Source organism: Gobio gobio (assembly GCF_949357685.1).
Source record: "Gobio gobio genome assembly, chromosome: 25".
In the NCBI taxonomy this organism is placed as follows: domain Eukaryota; kingdom Metazoa; phylum Chordata; class Actinopteri; order Cypriniformes; family Gobionidae; genus Gobio; species Gobio gobio.
Window position 1 is genome coordinate 39,115,253 of NC_137121.1, and position 20,429 is coordinate 39,135,681.

The 20,429-nt window shown below is 39.6% G+C and overlaps 1 protein-coding gene across 1 annotated transcript; it reads left to right on the forward strand.

The window, feature by feature from the left end:
* The first annotated feature begins 3,101 nt into the window (after positions 1-3,101).
* Positions 3,102-18,489, forward strand: LOC307121837 (uncharacterized protein). The gene is made up of 3 exons (XM_079809595.1): positions 3,102-3,156; positions 15,163-17,306; positions 17,544-18,489. The coding sequence occupies exon 2, from the start codon at positions 15,168-15,170 to the stop codon at positions 17,262-17,264; it is 2,097 nt and encodes a 698-aa protein (XP_079665721.1). The 5' UTR covers positions 3,102-3,156; positions 15,163-15,167; the 3' UTR covers positions 17,265-17,306; positions 17,544-18,489.
* Positions 18,490-20,429: the final 1,940 nt, after the last annotated feature.

The window sequence follows — 20,429 nt, forward strand, 5'->3', positions numbered from 1 at the left end:
TCATAACGCTCCGAATCATGATTCAACACACCGATTCATAATGCTCCGAATCATGATTCAACACACCGATTCATAACGCTCCGAATCGTGATTCAACACACCGATTCATAACGCTCCGAATCATGATTCAACACACCGATTCATAACGCTCCGAATCGTGATTCAACACACCGATTCATAACGCTCCAAATCATGATTCAACACACCGATTCATAACGCTCCGAATCATGATTCAACACACCGATCCATAACGCTCCGAATCGTGATTCAACACACCGATTCATAACGCTCCGAATCGTGATTCAACACACCGATCCATAACGCTCCGAATCGTGATTCAATACACCAATTCATAACGCTCCGAATCATGATTCAACACACCGATCCATAACGCTCCGAATTATGATTCAACACACCGATTCATAACGCTCCGAATCATGATTCAACACACCGATTCATAATGCTCCGAATCATGATTCAACACACCGATTCATAATGCTCCGAATCATGATTCAACACACCGATTCATAACGCTCCGAATCATGATTCAACACACCGATCCATAACGCTCCGAATCATGATTCAACACACCGATTCATAACGCTCCGAATCATGATTCAACACACCGATTCATAACGCTCCGAATCATGATTCAACACACCGATCCATAACGCTCCGAATCATGATTCAACACACAGATTCATAATGCTCCGAATCATGAGTCAACACACAGATTCATAACGCTCCGAATCATGAGTCAACACACCGATTTATACCGCTCCGAATCATGATTCAACACACCGATTCATAACGCTCCGAATCATGATTCAACACACCGATTCATAACGCTCCGAATCATGATTCAACACACCGATTCATAACGCTCCGAATCATGATTCAACACACCGATTCATAACGGTCCGAATCATGATTCAACACACCGATTCATAACGTTCCAAATCATGATTCAACACACAGATTCATAACGCTCCGAATCATGAGTCAATACACCGATTCATAACGCTCCGAATCATGATTCAACACACCGATTCATAACGCTCCGAATCATGATTCAACACACCGATTCATAACGCTCCGAATCATGATTCAACACACCGATTCATAACGCTCCGAATCATGATTCAACACACCGATTCATAACGCTCCAAATCATGATTCAACACACCGATTCATAACGCTCCAAAGCATCACAAAGCAGTGTTTTCTCTATAGACGGTTTCATTGCACGCACGCGTGTTGCCACGGTTACGCGCCTGGCCCGAAGTTAACTTCCTGTCTGTGTTTGTCTATCGGTCTGGCAAGGGGATAGTATGGAAAAACAGTGTGTGCGACTCACCAAAAAGCCTTAAACGCTTCATAAATATCCAGTCATACGAGAGCAGCGTCTAATGTCATTTAGACTGTGTGTCTAATGTAATTTACTTGTTATTTATTTTGCTTGTTATCAGAAATAATCTACTCTAGAGGAACTTATTCTGGCTGCGTTTACACTCGGCATTAACATGTGATCACCGTGATCATCAGCCAATCAGGACACGGCGAGTTTACATTTGTTCACATCAATTGGTAGCCATCTGGATAACTGATCGGATTTATGTTTCCCGCAAAATATTTAAATGTGCCTTTATCACGGAGTGCAAAACAACTTTCGTCCTCTATTAATGGCAGTGCCCATAGAGCACGGGGTTTTTTGTGATGCATTCATATACAATCAATCTCAAATAGAGTACTTTATCTACAAGTTAACTTTCCAAAATTAATATTATATTATGAAACAAAGAAACATGTTATTCCGATGCATTGCATGATTGAAGGTGAGCGTGCAAGCATTTATTTAAGACACTGTACAGAAAACGGCATTACACGGTCCTTAAAGGGTTAGTTCACCCAAAGGTCTTCTCTACGGTCTTAAGGGTCGACATGAGGGTGAGTAATTAATAAGTTAATTACTCACCCTCATGTTAATACGTTTTGGGTGAACTAACCCTTTAAGGAGGGTGTTTCCCCCCCTCTATATTGCAGACAGAAATATGAGATTATTAATAATAAACATGCTGAAACAATAAAAACATATAAATTAAGAAAATGTTGCACAATTTAAATGAAAGATGATTGCGCATAAGAAAGATAACGCAGCCTCTGTTGTTATTGATTCTTTGCGGACATCTACCGGAAGTTAAGTTTGGGCTACAAAAGCGCGCGTGCGCAGTAACGTTTGTTTATGTTGTTGCCGTTCAAACCGTCTATATAAGTCGTTATTTCGTTTGTTTTTGGCGCACACCAAAATTATTCTTGTGGCTTTATAATATAATATAATGTTGAACCGCTGTACTCAGATGAACTGATTTAAATATGTTTTTAGTACATTAATGGATCTTAAGAGAGGAAATGTCATTGCTGGCTATTCACGCCTAACTGAGCCTTCAGATTTCAACACAAATATCTTAATTTGTGTTCCGAAGATGAACGGAGGTCTTGCGGGTGTGGAACGGCACGAGGGTGAGGAACAAATTATATTATTTTCATTTCGAGGTGAACTAACCCTTTAAATATTGATGGTTTCTGATATTGTGTACAGCACCTTGGTCAACAAGTGTTGTTTTGAATGGTGTTATAAAAAGTCAAGTCAAGTCAATAAGGTTAAACAAGTTAATTTGGTTTAATAATTAGATTTATTTCGATATTTAGTTGAAACAATTAAGAAAAATTCAGTGTCCCCAACTGAGCACACCAAGCCAGAGGCAACAACAACAAAAACATTATATATATATATATATATATATATATATATATATATATATATATATATATATATATATATATATATATATATATATATATATTAAACAAAGTTAACACTGAGATTCACATTATTTACGAAATATTTTTTTTTGTGTGCATTTTTTTTTTTGCACACATTCTTCTGCAATGTGAGATGTGGGTAAGGAATGTTATTTTTTTGGCTGATGTTGTTTCCGTTTTAAGTAAGGCAAAGGTAATGGAGGCAGTCTTAGGTGGGGTTTAGGGTTTTTTTTTTTTTTTGGCTATAAATATTGAAACCATTTTTCTATTTCATCTGCATACACGACACCTTAACCTGTGACAAGACAAAAAGGTATCTCTTCTTTGGAAAGGGTAAGGCAACTGAATTTTGAATGTATATATATATATATGATTTTGCACATGTAACATTTAACATGGTAAAATCACATGTGAAATATGTGGATCATATGTGGATAGGGTTGGGAAAGTTACTTTTAAAATGTATTTCACTACAGATTACAAAATACATACTTTAAAAAGTTATTTGTAACATATTTCATTAGGTTACACAAGTTTTGTAACTTAATCTATACAAATTAGAAAGCTATGGATTAGTAATAAGGGCCATATGACTGGGTTTTTCTCTGCATATTATTTTAAACAACATCAGTTTTTCACAATATTTTTTGAAGCACAAATGCAGACAATCTTAGAGCGAAAAAAATACTGACGCTCAAGAAGGCAACACGATGCATTAAGATCTGGGTGTGTGAACTTTTTGATTGGATGAACAGGGTAAATTGTACTCATTTAGTCTTCTGGGAAACATGTAGTTATTGGAGGGCAGTACTGAATGAAATATGATCTATAAACAAAAGAAATTACACATCATCCTGTTAGAAAGATTTCACCCCCTGTTTTTAATGCATTGTGTTTTATGAAAGCTTGTTTTCGCTACCAAAATAAAAAAATAAAAAAGGTAATTGTGACTTTCTCATAATTCTGACTTTTTTTCTCAGCATTGCAAGATTTAAACTCACAATTGTGTTATAAAGTCAGAGATGTGAGCTAAATTATCTTTTCGATTTTTTATTAAAGTTGCAATTATGAGAGGTCTTTTCCCCCCCTTTTTATTTTTTTCCCTCGCAATTGTAAAATTATATCTCACACATAGATCTGAGATATAATTTTGCAATTGCAAGGAAAAAAGTCTGAATTGTGAGAAAAAATTAACAATTACAAACAAATGTCTTAACATGAAAACAATTGTGGATCATCCAGGTAATGACAGACAGGTCAGACTAAAGGGTATTGTTCAATATATGAAGAGTTAACTCTGATAACTCTTTTTCTTAATTTTCATAAATTTTCCAGGTAACATCAATCAAATTGCCATTGAGTTGTTTTGATTAAGTAATAATAACTAAAAAAGTTACAAAATTAAAGTTAATTAAAAGTATGTTATATATATATACTCACATCGCATTTTTATTGAATTATTCATTCCAGTATGTGCTTTGCTATAAAACACGAGCTCTGGACGTTGTTGTGATTAGTAATCATAGGTTTATTCAGTCAAAGCGGTTGATTTAGGAGTTTTTGGCGTCTCTGTGTGGTTCTGTTCGGTATCTCAGCTTGACTCGTATAAAATGAAAGCAATCTTGTTGTTGTTGCTCTGTACACATCCTATACACTGAATTCTGTAATGTTTTTTTTTCTGTAATGTGTTTTTTTTTCATGGGTGTTTAGGTGTGTATACATTGATTATATAATATACTTATATGGACTCCTTATATTTGGTTATTTTGTGTCCTTTTGGAGTCTCTAAGGATCCTTGAAGCTGAAAAAAAATATTATATTATATTAGGGCTGTCAATAGATTAAACATTTTTATAAAAAAAAAAAGAAAAATTGTAAGTTACTGTGCTTTTTTAGCTATTATTACTTAATCAAAACCACTCAATGGCAGTTTAATTGATGTTACTTAGAGTGCACAATAAAAAAAATTAAACACAAATGTTAAAACTTCACATTTCATGTTCAACAAAACCAAGTAATGTAATTGTATTTAAAACACACGCATGCTCACACACATACTAACAGACGGGCACACACATACACAGATGCAAGCGCGCTCAGACACACACACACACACACAATGCAGGACAACCAAGCATTCAGCATGTAGGGTGGGTATGGCGTGCAAGGAGACAAAATTATAAATCCTTAACCACTTTAAGTCAGCTTTGATGAAACTTCCCTCAGGTAGCGCATCTTTTCTAAGTGATAGCAGGCTTGTCACCTGACCTGATTTGCTAAAACTGAAAATGCAGTTACTTTGCTGTAAAATGTGAACTTGGGATGCTTTGACAGTGGACAATACCAGCTTTTGTGACAACATGTTTAGGGTTCAGAACTGTCATTTTTCATCAGCGTTTATCGTTTTTTGCTAATTAACTCTTCCTATGTAAACATCTAGTATGTGAAATAGCTTATTCAGGACAGTACTAAATAAAAGTAACATGCGAACACATTTTTTATGATCCTAGATCTCTCTTATTTTGTTAAAAAATATTAACATTTTGCATATTCTGCAAGGGGTATGAAACTTATGAGCAGAAATGTCTCTTAGGATGCCTTTGCAGACTGCCTGAGAATCACCAATTACTGCTTACATTAATTACAGTTACAGTTTATATGTTTAAATTAAATAAATTACATTCAAATTCAAAGTAATCACTTTGGTAATCTAAAATACTTTTTTGGATTTTGTAATTTTGAAGTGTAATTTGATTATTTAAAATGTAACACGTGAAATTCATGTGGTATTCTGTAAGGGTGAAATAAGGCCATAAAACCTATACTGCATATTTGTTCACAAGACTTGGAAAATAATGAAAATCATCCTGCCTACTCATCAAAGGGTCATGAACTGGCTTTTGTTTTTTTTATACTGTTGTCTGAGGTCAACTTATGACGTTACCATGGATTTTACATTCAAAAACATAATGAATAAGTATTAGCTCTTGAAATGTTGAAATGCTCAGTTTTTATGGGCGTGCCGCATAGAAGACTTGGAAGTAAACGCCCACTTCTATGATTGGATTTTGCATAATATAATGAGCTTCAGCTCCCCTGGCATTACACATGAGGAATTGTTTTGAAAACTTCCAATGTTGAAAAACTGCAACAGGAATGATTAGCCCACAGGGCTCGCAAAATGTCTTTATCAAACAAACACAATGATTTATCTCTCATCCACCCGCAACCGACCGGTGGATATAACTGTGAACCGCATCACTAACACACACACACACACACACACACACGTGTGCGCATACACAAGCCAAGTACGTGCATCAACAAAACTTCACATCAGACAAATCAGCATGTTCAAAACTTCTGCGATTATATTTTTTCTTCAAATTACCAGTCAAGAGAATGAACAACGCACATTAAGAAAGGAATATTATTTCACTATTTAAGGCACTATTTAAGACTTTATATCTTAAGAAGATTTTAGGGGCCAAGCACCGAAGGTGTGGAGGCACCTATTGTAATCGTTAGGGTTCCTATTATTATATTATTAGGGGCCAAGCACCGAATGTCCTATTGTAATCGTTAGATTTCTTACTATTATTATTATTATTATTCCGCCATTGAAGTCTATGGCAGCCCATAGAACCGTTTGCGGGAAAGTTGTAACGGTTTGACATTCTTATAGAGGACAGTCCCAGCATTAAATACACCAATTTTGGTGTCTCTAACTCAATACCTCTAGTGCCACCACCTGTCCAAAGTTGCACTCATGTTTATGCTAATAACTTTTGAACCCTAAGAACTAGAAACAAAATATTTTTTTCCTCTGATTCCTTGGTTTAAGACAGTTCGATTCCAGCCACTTTCCGTTATGCAAATTTTCCCGCCATTTTGAATTAACCTCTGATAACTTCTGATGGGTTTGTCCAAGAATCATAAAAGTGGTCTCATTAGATTTGAGACGTCATGCAGAGTCAACTGATATCACATATCACATATCAAATAGTTGTTTTATTTGAAGTCTCTGTTCTAGTTTCCAGGTATAAACATCAACGAACTATAGCCTACAGAAACATAAAACAAATTAATCCATCTGACCTTATGAGCCTCATAAATACATGCTCGACTGACTCCCTCTGTCCCCTCAGCCTCATCGCTCATTACAATGACTGCCTATCTTCTTCTCTTAATGCCCTTGCTCCCACTCAAACTCGTTCTGTTTCTTTCAACCACTCAGCTCCGTGGTACACACCTGAGCTCCGCCAGTTAAAAAGGTGTGGGAGACGTCTTGAGTGCCTGTATAGACGGACAGGCCTTGTATCTCATGTGCAGGCCTACAAAGATCACCTCTTGCAATATAATAACTCCATTTCTGCTGCTAGAACATCTTACTATTCAAACATTATAAACTCTGGGAATAACAATTCTAAGCTCTTGTTTTCAACCGTAAACCGCCTCCTTAAGCCACCTGACCCCTCCTCTGACCCCTGACATCTCCTCTGACCCCTCAACAGAACTCTGCAACAAGTTTCTAAACTTCTTTCATGCAAAAATTCAAGAAATACATCACCATCTACTTAATATTCCTAGCACTCCAGCTCATAACCTGACCTACATAACTGCCCTACAGGGCTCTGCCTTTACCACCTCCCTCTCAAACTTCACCTTGGCCTCAGAGAACCAGATCAAAGAACTTGTAAGCAAATCAAAGACATCTACTTCCCAACTAGACCCTCTGCCTACCGGTCTTCTTAAAGCATGCCTGCCTTCCATCGCTCTATTACTCACGGCATTAGTAAATTCCTCCCTCTCCACAGGCATTGTACCGCCCACTCTTAAGACTGCTGCTGTCACTCCGTTCCTCAAAAAGCCCAATGCTGATCCTGATAACTTGAACACCTACCATCCCATCTCCAACCTTCCTTTTGTATCTAAGATACTGGAGAGGGTCGTGGTTCATCAACTACATCACCATCTCATCTACAATGATATGTATGAACATTTCCAGTCTGGTTTCCGTGCTAACCATAGCACGGAAACTGCATTGGTAAAAATCACCAATGACCTACTCTGTGCTGCTGACTCTGGTCTATTGTCCATCCTGATCTTACTTGACTTGAGCGCTACTTTTGATACCATTTCACATCCCCTCCTCGTTGAGCGTCTGGCCAGCATTGGTATCACAGGGGATGCACTCTCCTGGTTCTGTTCATACCTCACGGATCGTCAGCAGTTTGTACAACTCAAACACTATAAATCGGCCTGTGCGTCTGTGCCTCAGGGTGTCCCCCAGGGGTCAGTATTGGGTCCACTCCTCTTCATTATATATCTGCTTCCCCTGGGCAAGATCATGAGACATCACAAAATACATTTCCACTGCTGTGCTGATGACACCCAGCTTTATATCTCAACTAAACCTTCATCTCCCCTTCCACCCACCTCACTCAGCAACTGTCTTCAAGACATTCAAATCTGGATGAACACAAACTTTTTGAAACTTAATGCCAATAAAACAGAAGTCCTGCTCATTGGCTCCAAATCTCCTCTCTCAAAACAGAAAAACCTCAATCTAACCATAGATGAGATCTCAGCTCCTCTGTCAACTCAAGTCAAAAGCCTTGGTGTCATTCTGGACAGTTCACTATCATTCAAATCTCAGATTAAACACAGACCTCATTCTTCCACCTCCGAAATATCTCCAGGCTTAGACCCTTATTGACACAAGCCAGCACTGAAACCCTAATTTATGCCCTTGTCACGTCACGTCTGGACTATTGCAACTCCCTTCTCATCGTTCTCCCTTCTAAGCTGATAAATAGACTTCAACTTATTCAGAACTCTGCCGCTTGAATCCTCACTGGTACCAGATCATCTGAACACATCACACCTATCCTTATCACTCTACACTGGCTCCCTGTGCACTACCGTATTGATTTTTAGACCCTCGTCATCACCTACAAAGCACTCCATAATCTTGCACCCAGCTACATTTCTGACCTCCTATCAGAATATGTCCCTGCACGTTCCCTCCGCTCTTCCTCGACTGGCCTCCTTGTCACCCCCAAATTCCGCCTCTCCACCACGGGGGCCAGGGCCTTCAGTTGTGCTGCTCCAAGACTTTGGAATGCCCTCCCTTCCCACATTCGACAGGCAGACTAAGTCAATTCATTAAAAAAATTGTTAAAGACCTATCTCTTTAAGAAAGCTTTTAATCTTTAAAACATTTTAGTACTACAGCGCCATTGTAATCCTCCTGACACTCTTTTGTATTTTATTTAGGCGCTCTTAGCACTATTCAGATTTGTCTTATTTGGAACATATTTTACTATGAATTTAATGTATTTGAATGTATTTCCTTCTTTTATGTCCTATGGAATATGTAAGATGGAAGATGTCCTTGGGTATTTAGAAAGGTGTCGGCCAAATAAAATGTATTATTATTATTATATCCAATTTTACCATATCGGCCATTTTGGCTGTTGACCATTTTGAATTATGTGATAAAATGCTGTATTTTATGAACACATGAACGGATTGTTACGAAACTCTGTATGAATCATCAGCACGATGCCCTGAAGGAGCCTGAGAAGTTTCAAAACAGCACAACCTAGTGGAGAATTACTTTTTTCAAATGCTTATAACTTTGGGTGTGATTGACTTATTTTCACGAGAGTCATCTCCTTAGACTCCTGAATCGTTGCTTAGTCCAACAATACCAAACTTGCCAGGTTTCGGCGTATGGTTTGCAAGGGACGCGCCCAACCCGTCCAGGGTTCCACGAGTCTGCTAGCAAGCACAAGGGCAAGCGTCCCAGGAATGGGCAGCCCAGCGAGATGGGGAACTGCTCGGGGAGACGGTGTCCGCACCCCTCCCTCCCTCGGGGGAGGACCGGAGGGAGAATAATTTCAGTTCGGTCCTGCCGTTGGCTCTCCGGAGTCTAGCGGTACCCACATTCTCAGAGCAGTTTCCTTCCTCCCTGGGCCCTGAGAGGGTCAGGTTGGCAGTGTGCGACGCCCCCAGGCCTTGCCACTCCTTTCCTCCCCTCTCCCCCTCACCAGGGGGCAGCAGTGTGGGCACCGAGGACGCCTCCGGGCCTTCTCACCCATACTCTGCCCTACCTTGAGAACTCAGGCAACACTCTGGGCCGCCTCCGGGCCTCCCGAGTCGGGTCTGCGTACTCCACCTTGCTGCCCCACCCCGGGTACGTCTTTGGTGCCGTTGGTCCCACTTGTTCGGTCCCTGGGGGCCTGGCTAGGTCTCCCCGGACGGTCTCGCTGGCTCATCCGTACCATCAGACTCGGCTACATGATTCAGTTCGCTCGCCGGCCTCCCAAGTACAAGGGCATCCTCTTCACCACCGTGTGGAGCAGCGATGCCCATGTCTTGCGGTCAGAGATCGATGTCCTGCTGGCGAAGGACGTGGTTGAGCCGGTTCCTCCAGCCGATATGAAGTCAGGGTTCTACAGGCCCTACTTCATTGTACCCAAGAAAGGTGGTGGGTTAAGGCCAATCTTGGACCTGCGCATTCTGAATCTGGCCCTGCACAAGCTCCCGTTCAGAATGTTAACGCAGAAATGCATTCCCGAATGCATCCGTCCCCGAGATTGGTTGCAGCAGTCGACCTGAAGCCCTTCAGGCTGTCCGAGTTGTGTGAACACAGGGACATGGTGCTCCATCACCTCAGCCGGTTGGGCCTTCGGGTCAACCGAGAGAAGAGCAAACTCTGCCCCGCGTAGAGGATCTCTTATCTCGATATGGAGCTGGATTCGGTCAACCGGACTCTGCGCCTCACACCAGAGCAAGTCCAGTAAGTGTTGAATACTGCTTGAATACGTTGAATAAGTTCAAGGACAGGACAGGAATTCTTTCAGAGGCTCCTGGGGTGTATGGCATCTGCAGCCGCGGTAACGCCGCTCGGATTGCTTCATATGAGGCCGCTTCAACGCTGGTTACACGACCGAGTCCAGAGATAGGCATGGCAGAGTGGCAAGTACCGGGTCTCAGTTACTCCTTACTGTCGCTAAACCTTCAACCCGTGGGCGGACCCCTCGTTTCTCCGGGCCAGAGTGTCCTTAGAACAGGTGTTCAGGCATGCTGTGGTCTCCATGGATGCCTCATACACGGGCTGGGGGGCCACGTACAACAGGCACGCAGTTTCGGGTCTGTGGACGGGGCCCCAACTGCGTTGGCATATCAATTGCCTAGAGTTTCTGTCAACATGCCCGTGGACACTGCCTCCTAGTGGTCTGCATGTGTAATTGCACATTGACGCGGACAACAAAGCAGAAGTATAAATGAAAACCGACGCGTAACTTGCGGCGTAGAGGATACGGCGTAGGTCCGACACAGAAGTATAAATCAGCCTTTAATCGCGCATTAATAAAATTAGTGCCGTTAAAATGAATTTGTGTTAATGCGTTATTAACACGTCAATTTTGACAGCCCTAATATATATATACATACAGTGAGGAAAATAAGTATATGAACACCCTGCTATTTTGCAAGTTCTCCCACTTAGAAATCATGGAGGGTCTGAAATTGTCATCGTAGGTGCATGTCCACTGTGAGAGACATAATCCAAAAAAAAAAATTCCAGAAATCACAATATATGATTTTTTAACTATTTATTTGTATGTATGATACAGCTGCAAATAAGTATTTGAACACCTGAGAAAATCAATGTTAATATTTGGTACAGTAGCCTTTGTTTGCAATTACAGAGGTCAAACGTTTCCTGTAGATTTTCACCAGGTTTGCACTGCAGGAGGCCCACTCCTCCACACAGATCTTCTCTAGATCAGTCAGGTGTCTGGCCTGTCACTGAGAAACGCGGAGTTTGAGCTCCCTCCAAAGATTCTCTATTGGGTTTAGGTCTGGAGACTGGCTAGGCCACGCCAGAACCTTGATATGCTTCTTAAAGAGCCACTCCTTGGTTATCCTGGCTGTGTGCTTCGGGCCATTGTCATGTTGGAAGACCCAGCCTCGACCCATCTTCAATGCTCTAACTGAGGGAAGGAGGTTGTTCCCCAAAATCTCGCAATACATGGCCCCGGTCATCCTCTCCTTAATACAGTGCAGTCGCCCTGTCCCATGTGCAGAAAAACACCCCCAAAGCATGATGCTACCACCCCCATGCTTCACAGTAGGGATGGTGTTCTTGGGATGGTACTCATCATTCTTCTTCCTCCAAACACGTTTAGTGGAATTATGACCAAAAAGTTCTATTTTGGTCTCATCTGACCACATGACTTTCTCCCATGACTCCTCTGGATCATCCGAATGGTCATTGGCAAACTTAAGACGGGCCTTGACATGTGCCGGTTTAAGCAGGGGAACCTTCCATGATTTCAAACCATGACGTCTTAGTGTATTACCAACAGTAACCTTGGAAACGGTGGTCCCAGCTCTTTTCAGGTCATTGAGCAGCTCCTCCCGTGTAGTTCTGGGCTGATTTCTCACCTTTCTTAGGATCATTGAGACCCCACGAGGTGAGATCTTGCATGGAGCCCTAGTCCAAGGGAGATTGACAGTCATGTTTAGCTTCTTCCATTTTCTAATGATTGCTCCAACAGTGGACCTTTTTTCACCAAGCTGCTTGGCAATTTCCCCGTAGCCCTTTCCAGCCTTGTGGAGGTTTACAATTTTGTCTCTAGTGTCTTTGGAAAGCTCTTTGGTCTTGGCCATGTTAGTAGATGGATTCTTACTGATTGTATGGGGTGGACAGGTGTCTTTATGCAGCTAACGACCTCAAACAGGGGCATCTAATTTAGGATAATAAATCGAGGTGGACATTTTAAAGGCAGACTAACAGGTCTTTGAGGGTCAGAATTCTAGCTGATAGACAGTTGTTCAAATACTTATTTGCAGCTGTATCATACAAATAAATAGTTAAAAAATCATATATAATGATTTCTGGATTTTGTTTTTTAGATATCACAGTGGGCATGCACCTACGATGACAATTTCAGACCCTCCATGATTTCCAAGTAGGATAACTTGCAAAATAGCAGGGTGTTCAAATACTTATTTTCCTCACTGTATATATATATATATATATATATATATATATATATATATATATATATATATATATATATATATATATATATATATATATATATATATATATATATATTAGGGGTGTCGCAATATACCGGGATTGGCGATAATCGTGATATTCAAAGCCAGAAATATCGACATTGTGTTAATTTAGGGTGTGGCAATATACCAGTATTGGCGATAACCACGATATTGAAAATGAATAGGACTCTTATGATAGCATGACACGGAAATACTCCAGTGTCCCAAGTACGACTGGAGCTGTGTTTTTTTCTCCCTCCCTTTTACACATTGTTGCAACCATAAAAATTGTTCAGCTTTGTTTTTAATGTCAAAGTAGTTATATTTCGCTTTGTTTATTTATGAAGTTGATTTAGAAAAAAATGTTTGGAGCAATATTTGTTGTTAAATTAAAGTTTTTGTTTTTTTAAAGTAATGACCAAGTGGCCAACGGCCGACAGTGAGTAAACCACATGTTTGATCAATTTATCCTCTCAAATCAACACTTGATTTGTCTTTCCTATAATAAAATCCATAGATATAAAACACTTCAAGCATCACAATGTTAGTTTAAATGTTTACTATCACCACCACAGTAAAAACAATTTTTTGACATTGCATCGGCGCTTGCGAACGAAACTGCCTATACAATCTAAACTAATAAACAAAATAATAAACACAAACATGCAGGTTGTCTTACCTTACACCTCTCCGCAAAATGAATATAAATCCAATCTTCAATTTCCGTGCCAGCTATGCAAATTCAGTTCACGTCAACGAAAGCAAAATATTCGAGCTGTATTTTATTTGTCATCAGCTCATTTCAAGATCAAATGCTGCTATATGAGAAAGAGCGACCTAAGCACTACAAGAGCATTTACTCTTATTAGTTAAGATGATTGTGTTTTTGAGCATCTGAGACTTAGGCTACTTTCAGTTTCACTGGCGGCCGTTTGCGTGTTTTTCTTGCATTTTCTTGTGGTGCCCCCTCAGCACTTGGTGCCCTACACGCAGCGCGTGATGTGATGGGAGCAGCGGCTTTGAGTGATCGGATTTAAATCCGCCTCTAAAGAATCTCGGAAGACATTTACTCCTGATCTCTTCACAATATGATAGATATCTGATCAGAGAAAACAAATTAAGTGAACAGGTGTATAACGGCCATAACTCTTGCAGCTGCGCTGAAGGAACGCTCGCTACTGCTGCTGCTGTTGCTGGCGCGGACTCTAAACACCAGAGCATGTCTGACGGTCTTGACGGTTGCGGTATCACAGGCTCGTGTTGTTTCCACCAGTGCAGCACATCTCATAGTTTCTTTTAATTAATTAATGTCTTTTTACTAAATGTCTATTCTTGTATTTGTATTTGCAATCTATTCATGGCCAATAACATTTATGTTAATATTTATTCATCATACTGTTGAACTTGACAGTATGTTCTCTCTTGTTATTTCATAGGGAGCTTCAGAGAAGATTTATTAGTAACAGAGTATTACCCTGCGTTTATCAGCATCCAATTATGTTTGTTGGGTAAAAAATAAAAAATAAATAAACAAAGAAAAAATTAATTTGATAACTTTTCCCCCCAAGGTTTCTATAGACATTGCGATATATCGATATTGTGATTTTGTTTGGCCACAATAACCGTGGTGTGAAAAATCTAATGTCGTGACAGCCCTAATATTATATATATATATATATATATATATATATATATATATATATATATATATATATATATATATATATATATATATCTTTGTTTTTGTTTTTTTGTTTTCAGAAATAGAAACCATGAATATCATTTCAAAGGTAACTCAAAGGCTTACCACTGCTGAGGACATGAGGAACCAAACCAGACTCTGGCTTGGCGTGCTCAGTTGGGGACACTACATTTTTCAACTAAAAATCCAAATAAATCTAATTAATAAACTAAATTAACCATATAAACTAAATTGCTAACTAAAACTAAAACTGATCTAATTACTGATTAAAGACCACACTGCCACTGTATGATAATTGAAATGAACTGATGACATCACTGTTTTCTCCAGAATGGCTATACGGCTGAATAAAATTATGCTTCATTATTTTCCTGTTTAACACTGTAAAGCTGCTCTGAGACAATCTGCATTGTTAAAAGCGCTATATAAATAAAGTTGACTTGACTTGACTTGACTTGACTTGACTCTCAGGACTCTATCCAGAGTGCTTTCCCCTGCTTCTGGCCTATGAAACTGGGATATTTCCTTATATAATTTTTTTTTTAAAATTTTTTTAGCAGAAATGGAAGCCATGAATACCATTTCAAAGGTAACCCGAAGCCTTACCACTGCTGAGGACATGAGGAACCAAACCAAACTCATGATGCAGCCCTATGCCAACTGGGAAGAGTATCTGACTCCAGCACCTCTATCTATAGCCATCCTGGGAGAGCTGGTGTTCATCTCGTCCTCAACAGATTTCTCTATCAATAAAAATCCCCCCAAAGGAGGCTATGAATTCATCAAATACCCTGATTCCTTTCGTGCTTGCCTCATGCAAGTGTGTAACTTGGGTTGGGGGGCATTTAATGAGGCCCATAAGAACATGGATCAGATTCGCCTCCAAACTGCCCAAGTTCCAGATTACATGAAGGCAGCTGTGAAGATTCTGTTTCAAGGTGATGATGAGGTTGTCAAAGCACATCTTCCTGATCAGCTGCACAATATCGGAGTCATTGCAGATGAATGTCTAAAGTTGTCTGATGCAACTGAAAAGAGTTTCACTCATGTCATAAATACAATCGGAGAGCTGCTAGAAGTGTGTACGTCTTCACATAAGTCATATGAGGGAGAGAGGGAAAAAAACATGAAGATACTAGAGGAGAACAAACTGAGAGAGCAGTCAGCTCAACAAGCCAAGGAAAGGACCGATAAGCTAATGAAAAACATGGAGAAAGAAATGAGTGAGGCCCAAGGCCAATTTCAGAAAGCTCTGGATTCTATCCCTACTGGATGGGATATGGTTGGCATGGATTTTGTGGGTGGGATTGCGCAGGGAATTATAGGCAATCTTGATAGAATGACAAGTGCTGTTATTTCTCGCCTAGAGGGACAACCAGCTTCACCAAAACCACATGATGCTATTGTTAACACTCAGAGTGACATTAAAGATCAGGAAAGTGAAAGAGATTCCGTTAGTGAAATAAATACATACAGTAAGTCTGATCAAATTCTAAAATATGTCCAGGATATCCAGGAGCTAATGAAGGTGAATTGTGAGAATGATGAAATTGCCTGGACAAATCTGTTTGATCAGAAGACTAACCGTACAAAAAGTGAATTTATGAATCAACAGTTCAAAAGAATCAAAGATGAACTAGAGAAATGCTCTGACAGCCCAGCAAAGAATCAAGCTCTGGACATGTGCAAAAATGGCATAGACATATGCAACCAGCTGGCAGAATATGCACCATCTGGCAAATGTGACAAAGGCAAAAGCAATGAGATAATAGGTAAGGTCTTGGGTCTGATCAAGTCAGCTTGTAGTTTTGATTGCAAAAGCAAAAACTTAACAAATTCTTCAGCCTTTTCTCCAAAGCCACCAATTTTGCAAAAAGAAGAAAACAGGTCTATGAACACGAGTTATTCTCAGAGGGCAGCAGATGATGCACGATTCAAAGTTGAGCAGACCCGAGCTCAGCTGGACAAGGCAAGAGAGACCTATGAGAGGTCTGTGGAGAACCAAGAGAAGATCCAGAAGGAACTAACTGATTTCCGGGTCACTATAAATAACTGCGACCTGAAAGAGATAGACTTCAAAACTACCATAGAGATTCTGGTCAAAGGAATGGAAGCCATGGGGAGAGTGCAGGTGCAGTGGCGGAAGATGGTTGAGTTCTTTCAGATGGTTTCCAACATTGTGAAAATTACCCTGAGCAAAACTCTTACAAACTTTGTCTCAACGTCTGAGAAAACACAGAAGCTCTCCTACAATGCAAAGCTGTTCTCAAAAGATCTTCTGTACACTCAAGCCTTTCAAGCCTGTAACATTGCTAGTCTGGTCCATATGATCTCTGGAACATACACAGAAATTTCCAGCACGTACCTGATGGACCGTGTCAGTTCCCTGAGCAAACTGATGGCCATGGATAAGAGTAAACCAGAGTTTGACCTTGAGCTACAAAAGCTCCGGAATGGCTGTGATGAGGCACAGAAAGGCATCTTAATGCGTGTCTTGAAGAATAAAAAGGAGTTTGAGAGGAAGAGCACTGAAAGAATAGAAAAGATCGATCGAGAGTTGCTTGCCATTCTGCCCGCTGCTCCTCCAGAGAATATCAAGACTATTCAAGAGGCTATAAAATCTGGATTCAGCGAGGAAGAAGAAGCATCATATTACTGAGAGAATGCACTGAAGAAATGTGTGTTTTCCAGTTTTACATCGGTAAGCACCAGATGATAATATTGATTTAATTCTATTTTTTGACATTTGTTCTTCAATCTGGATTATGTTTTAACATTTCACTGAAGAAACATCAGGAAATAAAATGTTGTATGTAATCTTAAAGTCACATTTAACCATAATTTGATTTCAACATTTTCTGTGTGATAGTTTTGTTGGTGAACAGTTTAGGATATCCGGATTTAAATAACTGTGCTTCTCTGCTCTGTTTCTTTTTAGAGAATATGAGAAAAGAAAAAAGCAACAACCATTCCTGGCATCCCTAACTATCTGATTTTTTGTTAAGATATATTTACTGTGTTGCCAATGTTTGCAGTAATAGTGCTGATATTGATGGGTCTGTTAAACTGGGTGTTATGATGACTGTAACAAGTGGGAAGATGATTCTGATGATACGACTAGCGGGGACCAGAATGACACAAATTAGGGGATTTTGTTTTCTTACTTTCAATCTGGGCAGTTTTTAGAGAGGCCTCAGATATCTAAATACTTATAACCTTGTTTTGCTTGCAGTGAAAAGGGACTTTATCCACAAAAATAGCCTTTGCATATTTTCTTCCTTTCCAAAAATCATGAGAGTGATTGTTTATACGAAAATCAGAGATGAAGAGTATAAGTGATGAGAGAGTTTGAATTTGCTTTTATTATTACTATTATTATTCACATTGTATTTACACATTTTAAATTACATTTTTTAATCACTATTCATATTTACACATTTTGATTACCACTATATTTACACACTCTTAAATGTTTCTTTATTTTGATTTATCAATGAGTGATAAAAAGGGAGGAATTGTAAGGGAACATTTTGTTATACAAGCAGATTGATTTACATATATCCATACAAAATAATCATTATGCTTAAGGTCATCTACAGTTCATTTTTAGGAGCTAACATTCTTTCACGTGGGACACATAGGACACGGAGCTAGCATGGGACCTCAGAGGTCAGTGGACCCAGGTTAAGATGGACTAGACACATGGGGATATTTGAGTGTGTGTGTGAACATTTACAGGAGAAGGGCTGTGTGTGACCTTGTTTGAAAACAACTATAAGAGCTGCACTTTTGTTGAGACTGGCAGGCAATGCTCTGCAGACATTCAGATGGCTGTACGACTGTTGACTCTTTTGCAAAAGAATAAACCATTTTATTAAATTATTAAGATTTGTCTCTTATTCAGAGTTGATTAGAAAATTGCCGCAACATTTACTTTATGTATTTTTTATAATCATAGCCATACTTTCACCCAAACTGAATAAATGAAAAAAAGTTTAAATGGGTACATTTTCCACAAATATTTGTTTATTCTTCATTTTCATTTCTGACATACTCCAGTTCTTGTTAAAACACACCACACGTGCTTCTTGTGTGCATTTTGATAGACACATCATCGATATCAATAGGCCTGTCACGATAACAAATTTTGCTGGACGATAAATTGGCCAAGAAATTATTGCGATAAACGATAATATTTTCGTTCTAAAATAATGACAATGGCATAATAATGCAGGTACACCTTTTCAAAGATCAATAAACTTTTATTTCTAAAGACTTTAACACTGAAAATGAAAAACATTTTAAATATCCACAATAAATGAACAAAACAACCAAAAACAATAAAAGCAATGGACTTTCAGTCTGTTAACAAAAAATGCACTTGAATAAATACCAAAAACAATAAATAAAATGGATGAAAACTGCAACGGATGATTGTGTTTTAGGTGCATATGAGGGGCGGCACGGTTCACAAAACCCACGGTTTGTATCACGGTTTTAGGGTCACGGTTTTAGGGTCACGGTTTTCGGTTCTGTACGGTTGTTGTTGTTTTTTCTTTTAATCGTTAACACTCCAGAAATGTACTTCAGCATATGATATTTAGCTAAATTATCGACATTTCAGGATACACTATTAAAAATTTTGTTATATCATGTAATCATGCACAAACTGAATTTGACTTGACTTTAAGCACATTATTGGGACCATCTCTGAGGAAAGCTAGGGGAGATTTTGATACAGCAAGAGAGAAGACATTGATGACATGCTTTTCATTTATTTGGCAAAAAAAAGAGAATATATATTGCTATCTCTACAGGAACTTATGTGCCTTTTTAGAACACAAAGATTGAACTTGAAGCACACAAAGTTTAAGCTGAAGAATTAACTTGCATTTATCAAACTGCCAACTTCAGTGCAGCTTTAAAGCCTTGTTTATACTCGATGCGTCCACAAGAGCGCCAGGGTGCGCGCTGCAAACATGACGTCAACGCGGAGTGGGCGGTCGCGCGCGTTGGGTGCACAAGACCCCATTTTGCCTGGCGGTGTGCAGCGCATTTTTTGTAACAGCGCGTGCGACTCCACATCCGAACATGAACGAGTTCTCGGCGAATCTAGCCGAGCATGACGTCTCAGCACACCGGCACCCAGTTTGCACATACAAATTAGGTGCTTATATTTACAAAATGAGTCTACAAAAGCAGAAATAAGCCCTTTTAAAAAACGATCCATGTTTAATTTAATCACGAAACTAAATGAAAATGTTTAGTGAAGTTTAGGAAATATTTAAGAGATCGTTAATTTAGTTGTATACATGTGTGCATGTATTTTGTTCTCATGTCACAAGTAATATCAAGGTTTACTGAGTTTTACACAATCCTTTTGTAGTGTGGTTTTTGGTGAAGCGTACTAAAATAAATATCATCACCTGAGTACATTAGCCCATTTCTTCTCAACGCTTTTTCCTGATGGTTTATAAAACAATTACTTGCGCCTTGAGCTTGAGCCTTGTTTAAACTCGACGCGTCCGCACGAGCGCGAGGGTGCGAGTGGTAAAAATGCCGTCAATGCGGAGCGGGCAGTAGTGCACATTGAGTGCACGAGACCCCATTGCGCTTGGCGGTGTGCACATAAAATTTTGTAACTTTGCGCACGGCTCGAGTTCCAGGCGAATCTGGCCGAGCATGACGTCTCATCCCGCCGGCACCCGCGCGTCGAGTATAAACACCTCCCCAAACCAGACGAGGCGCGCGCGCAGTCAGAGAGAGAGAGAGAGAGAGAGAGAGAGAGAGAGAGAGAGAGAGAGAGAGAGAGAGAGAGAGAGAG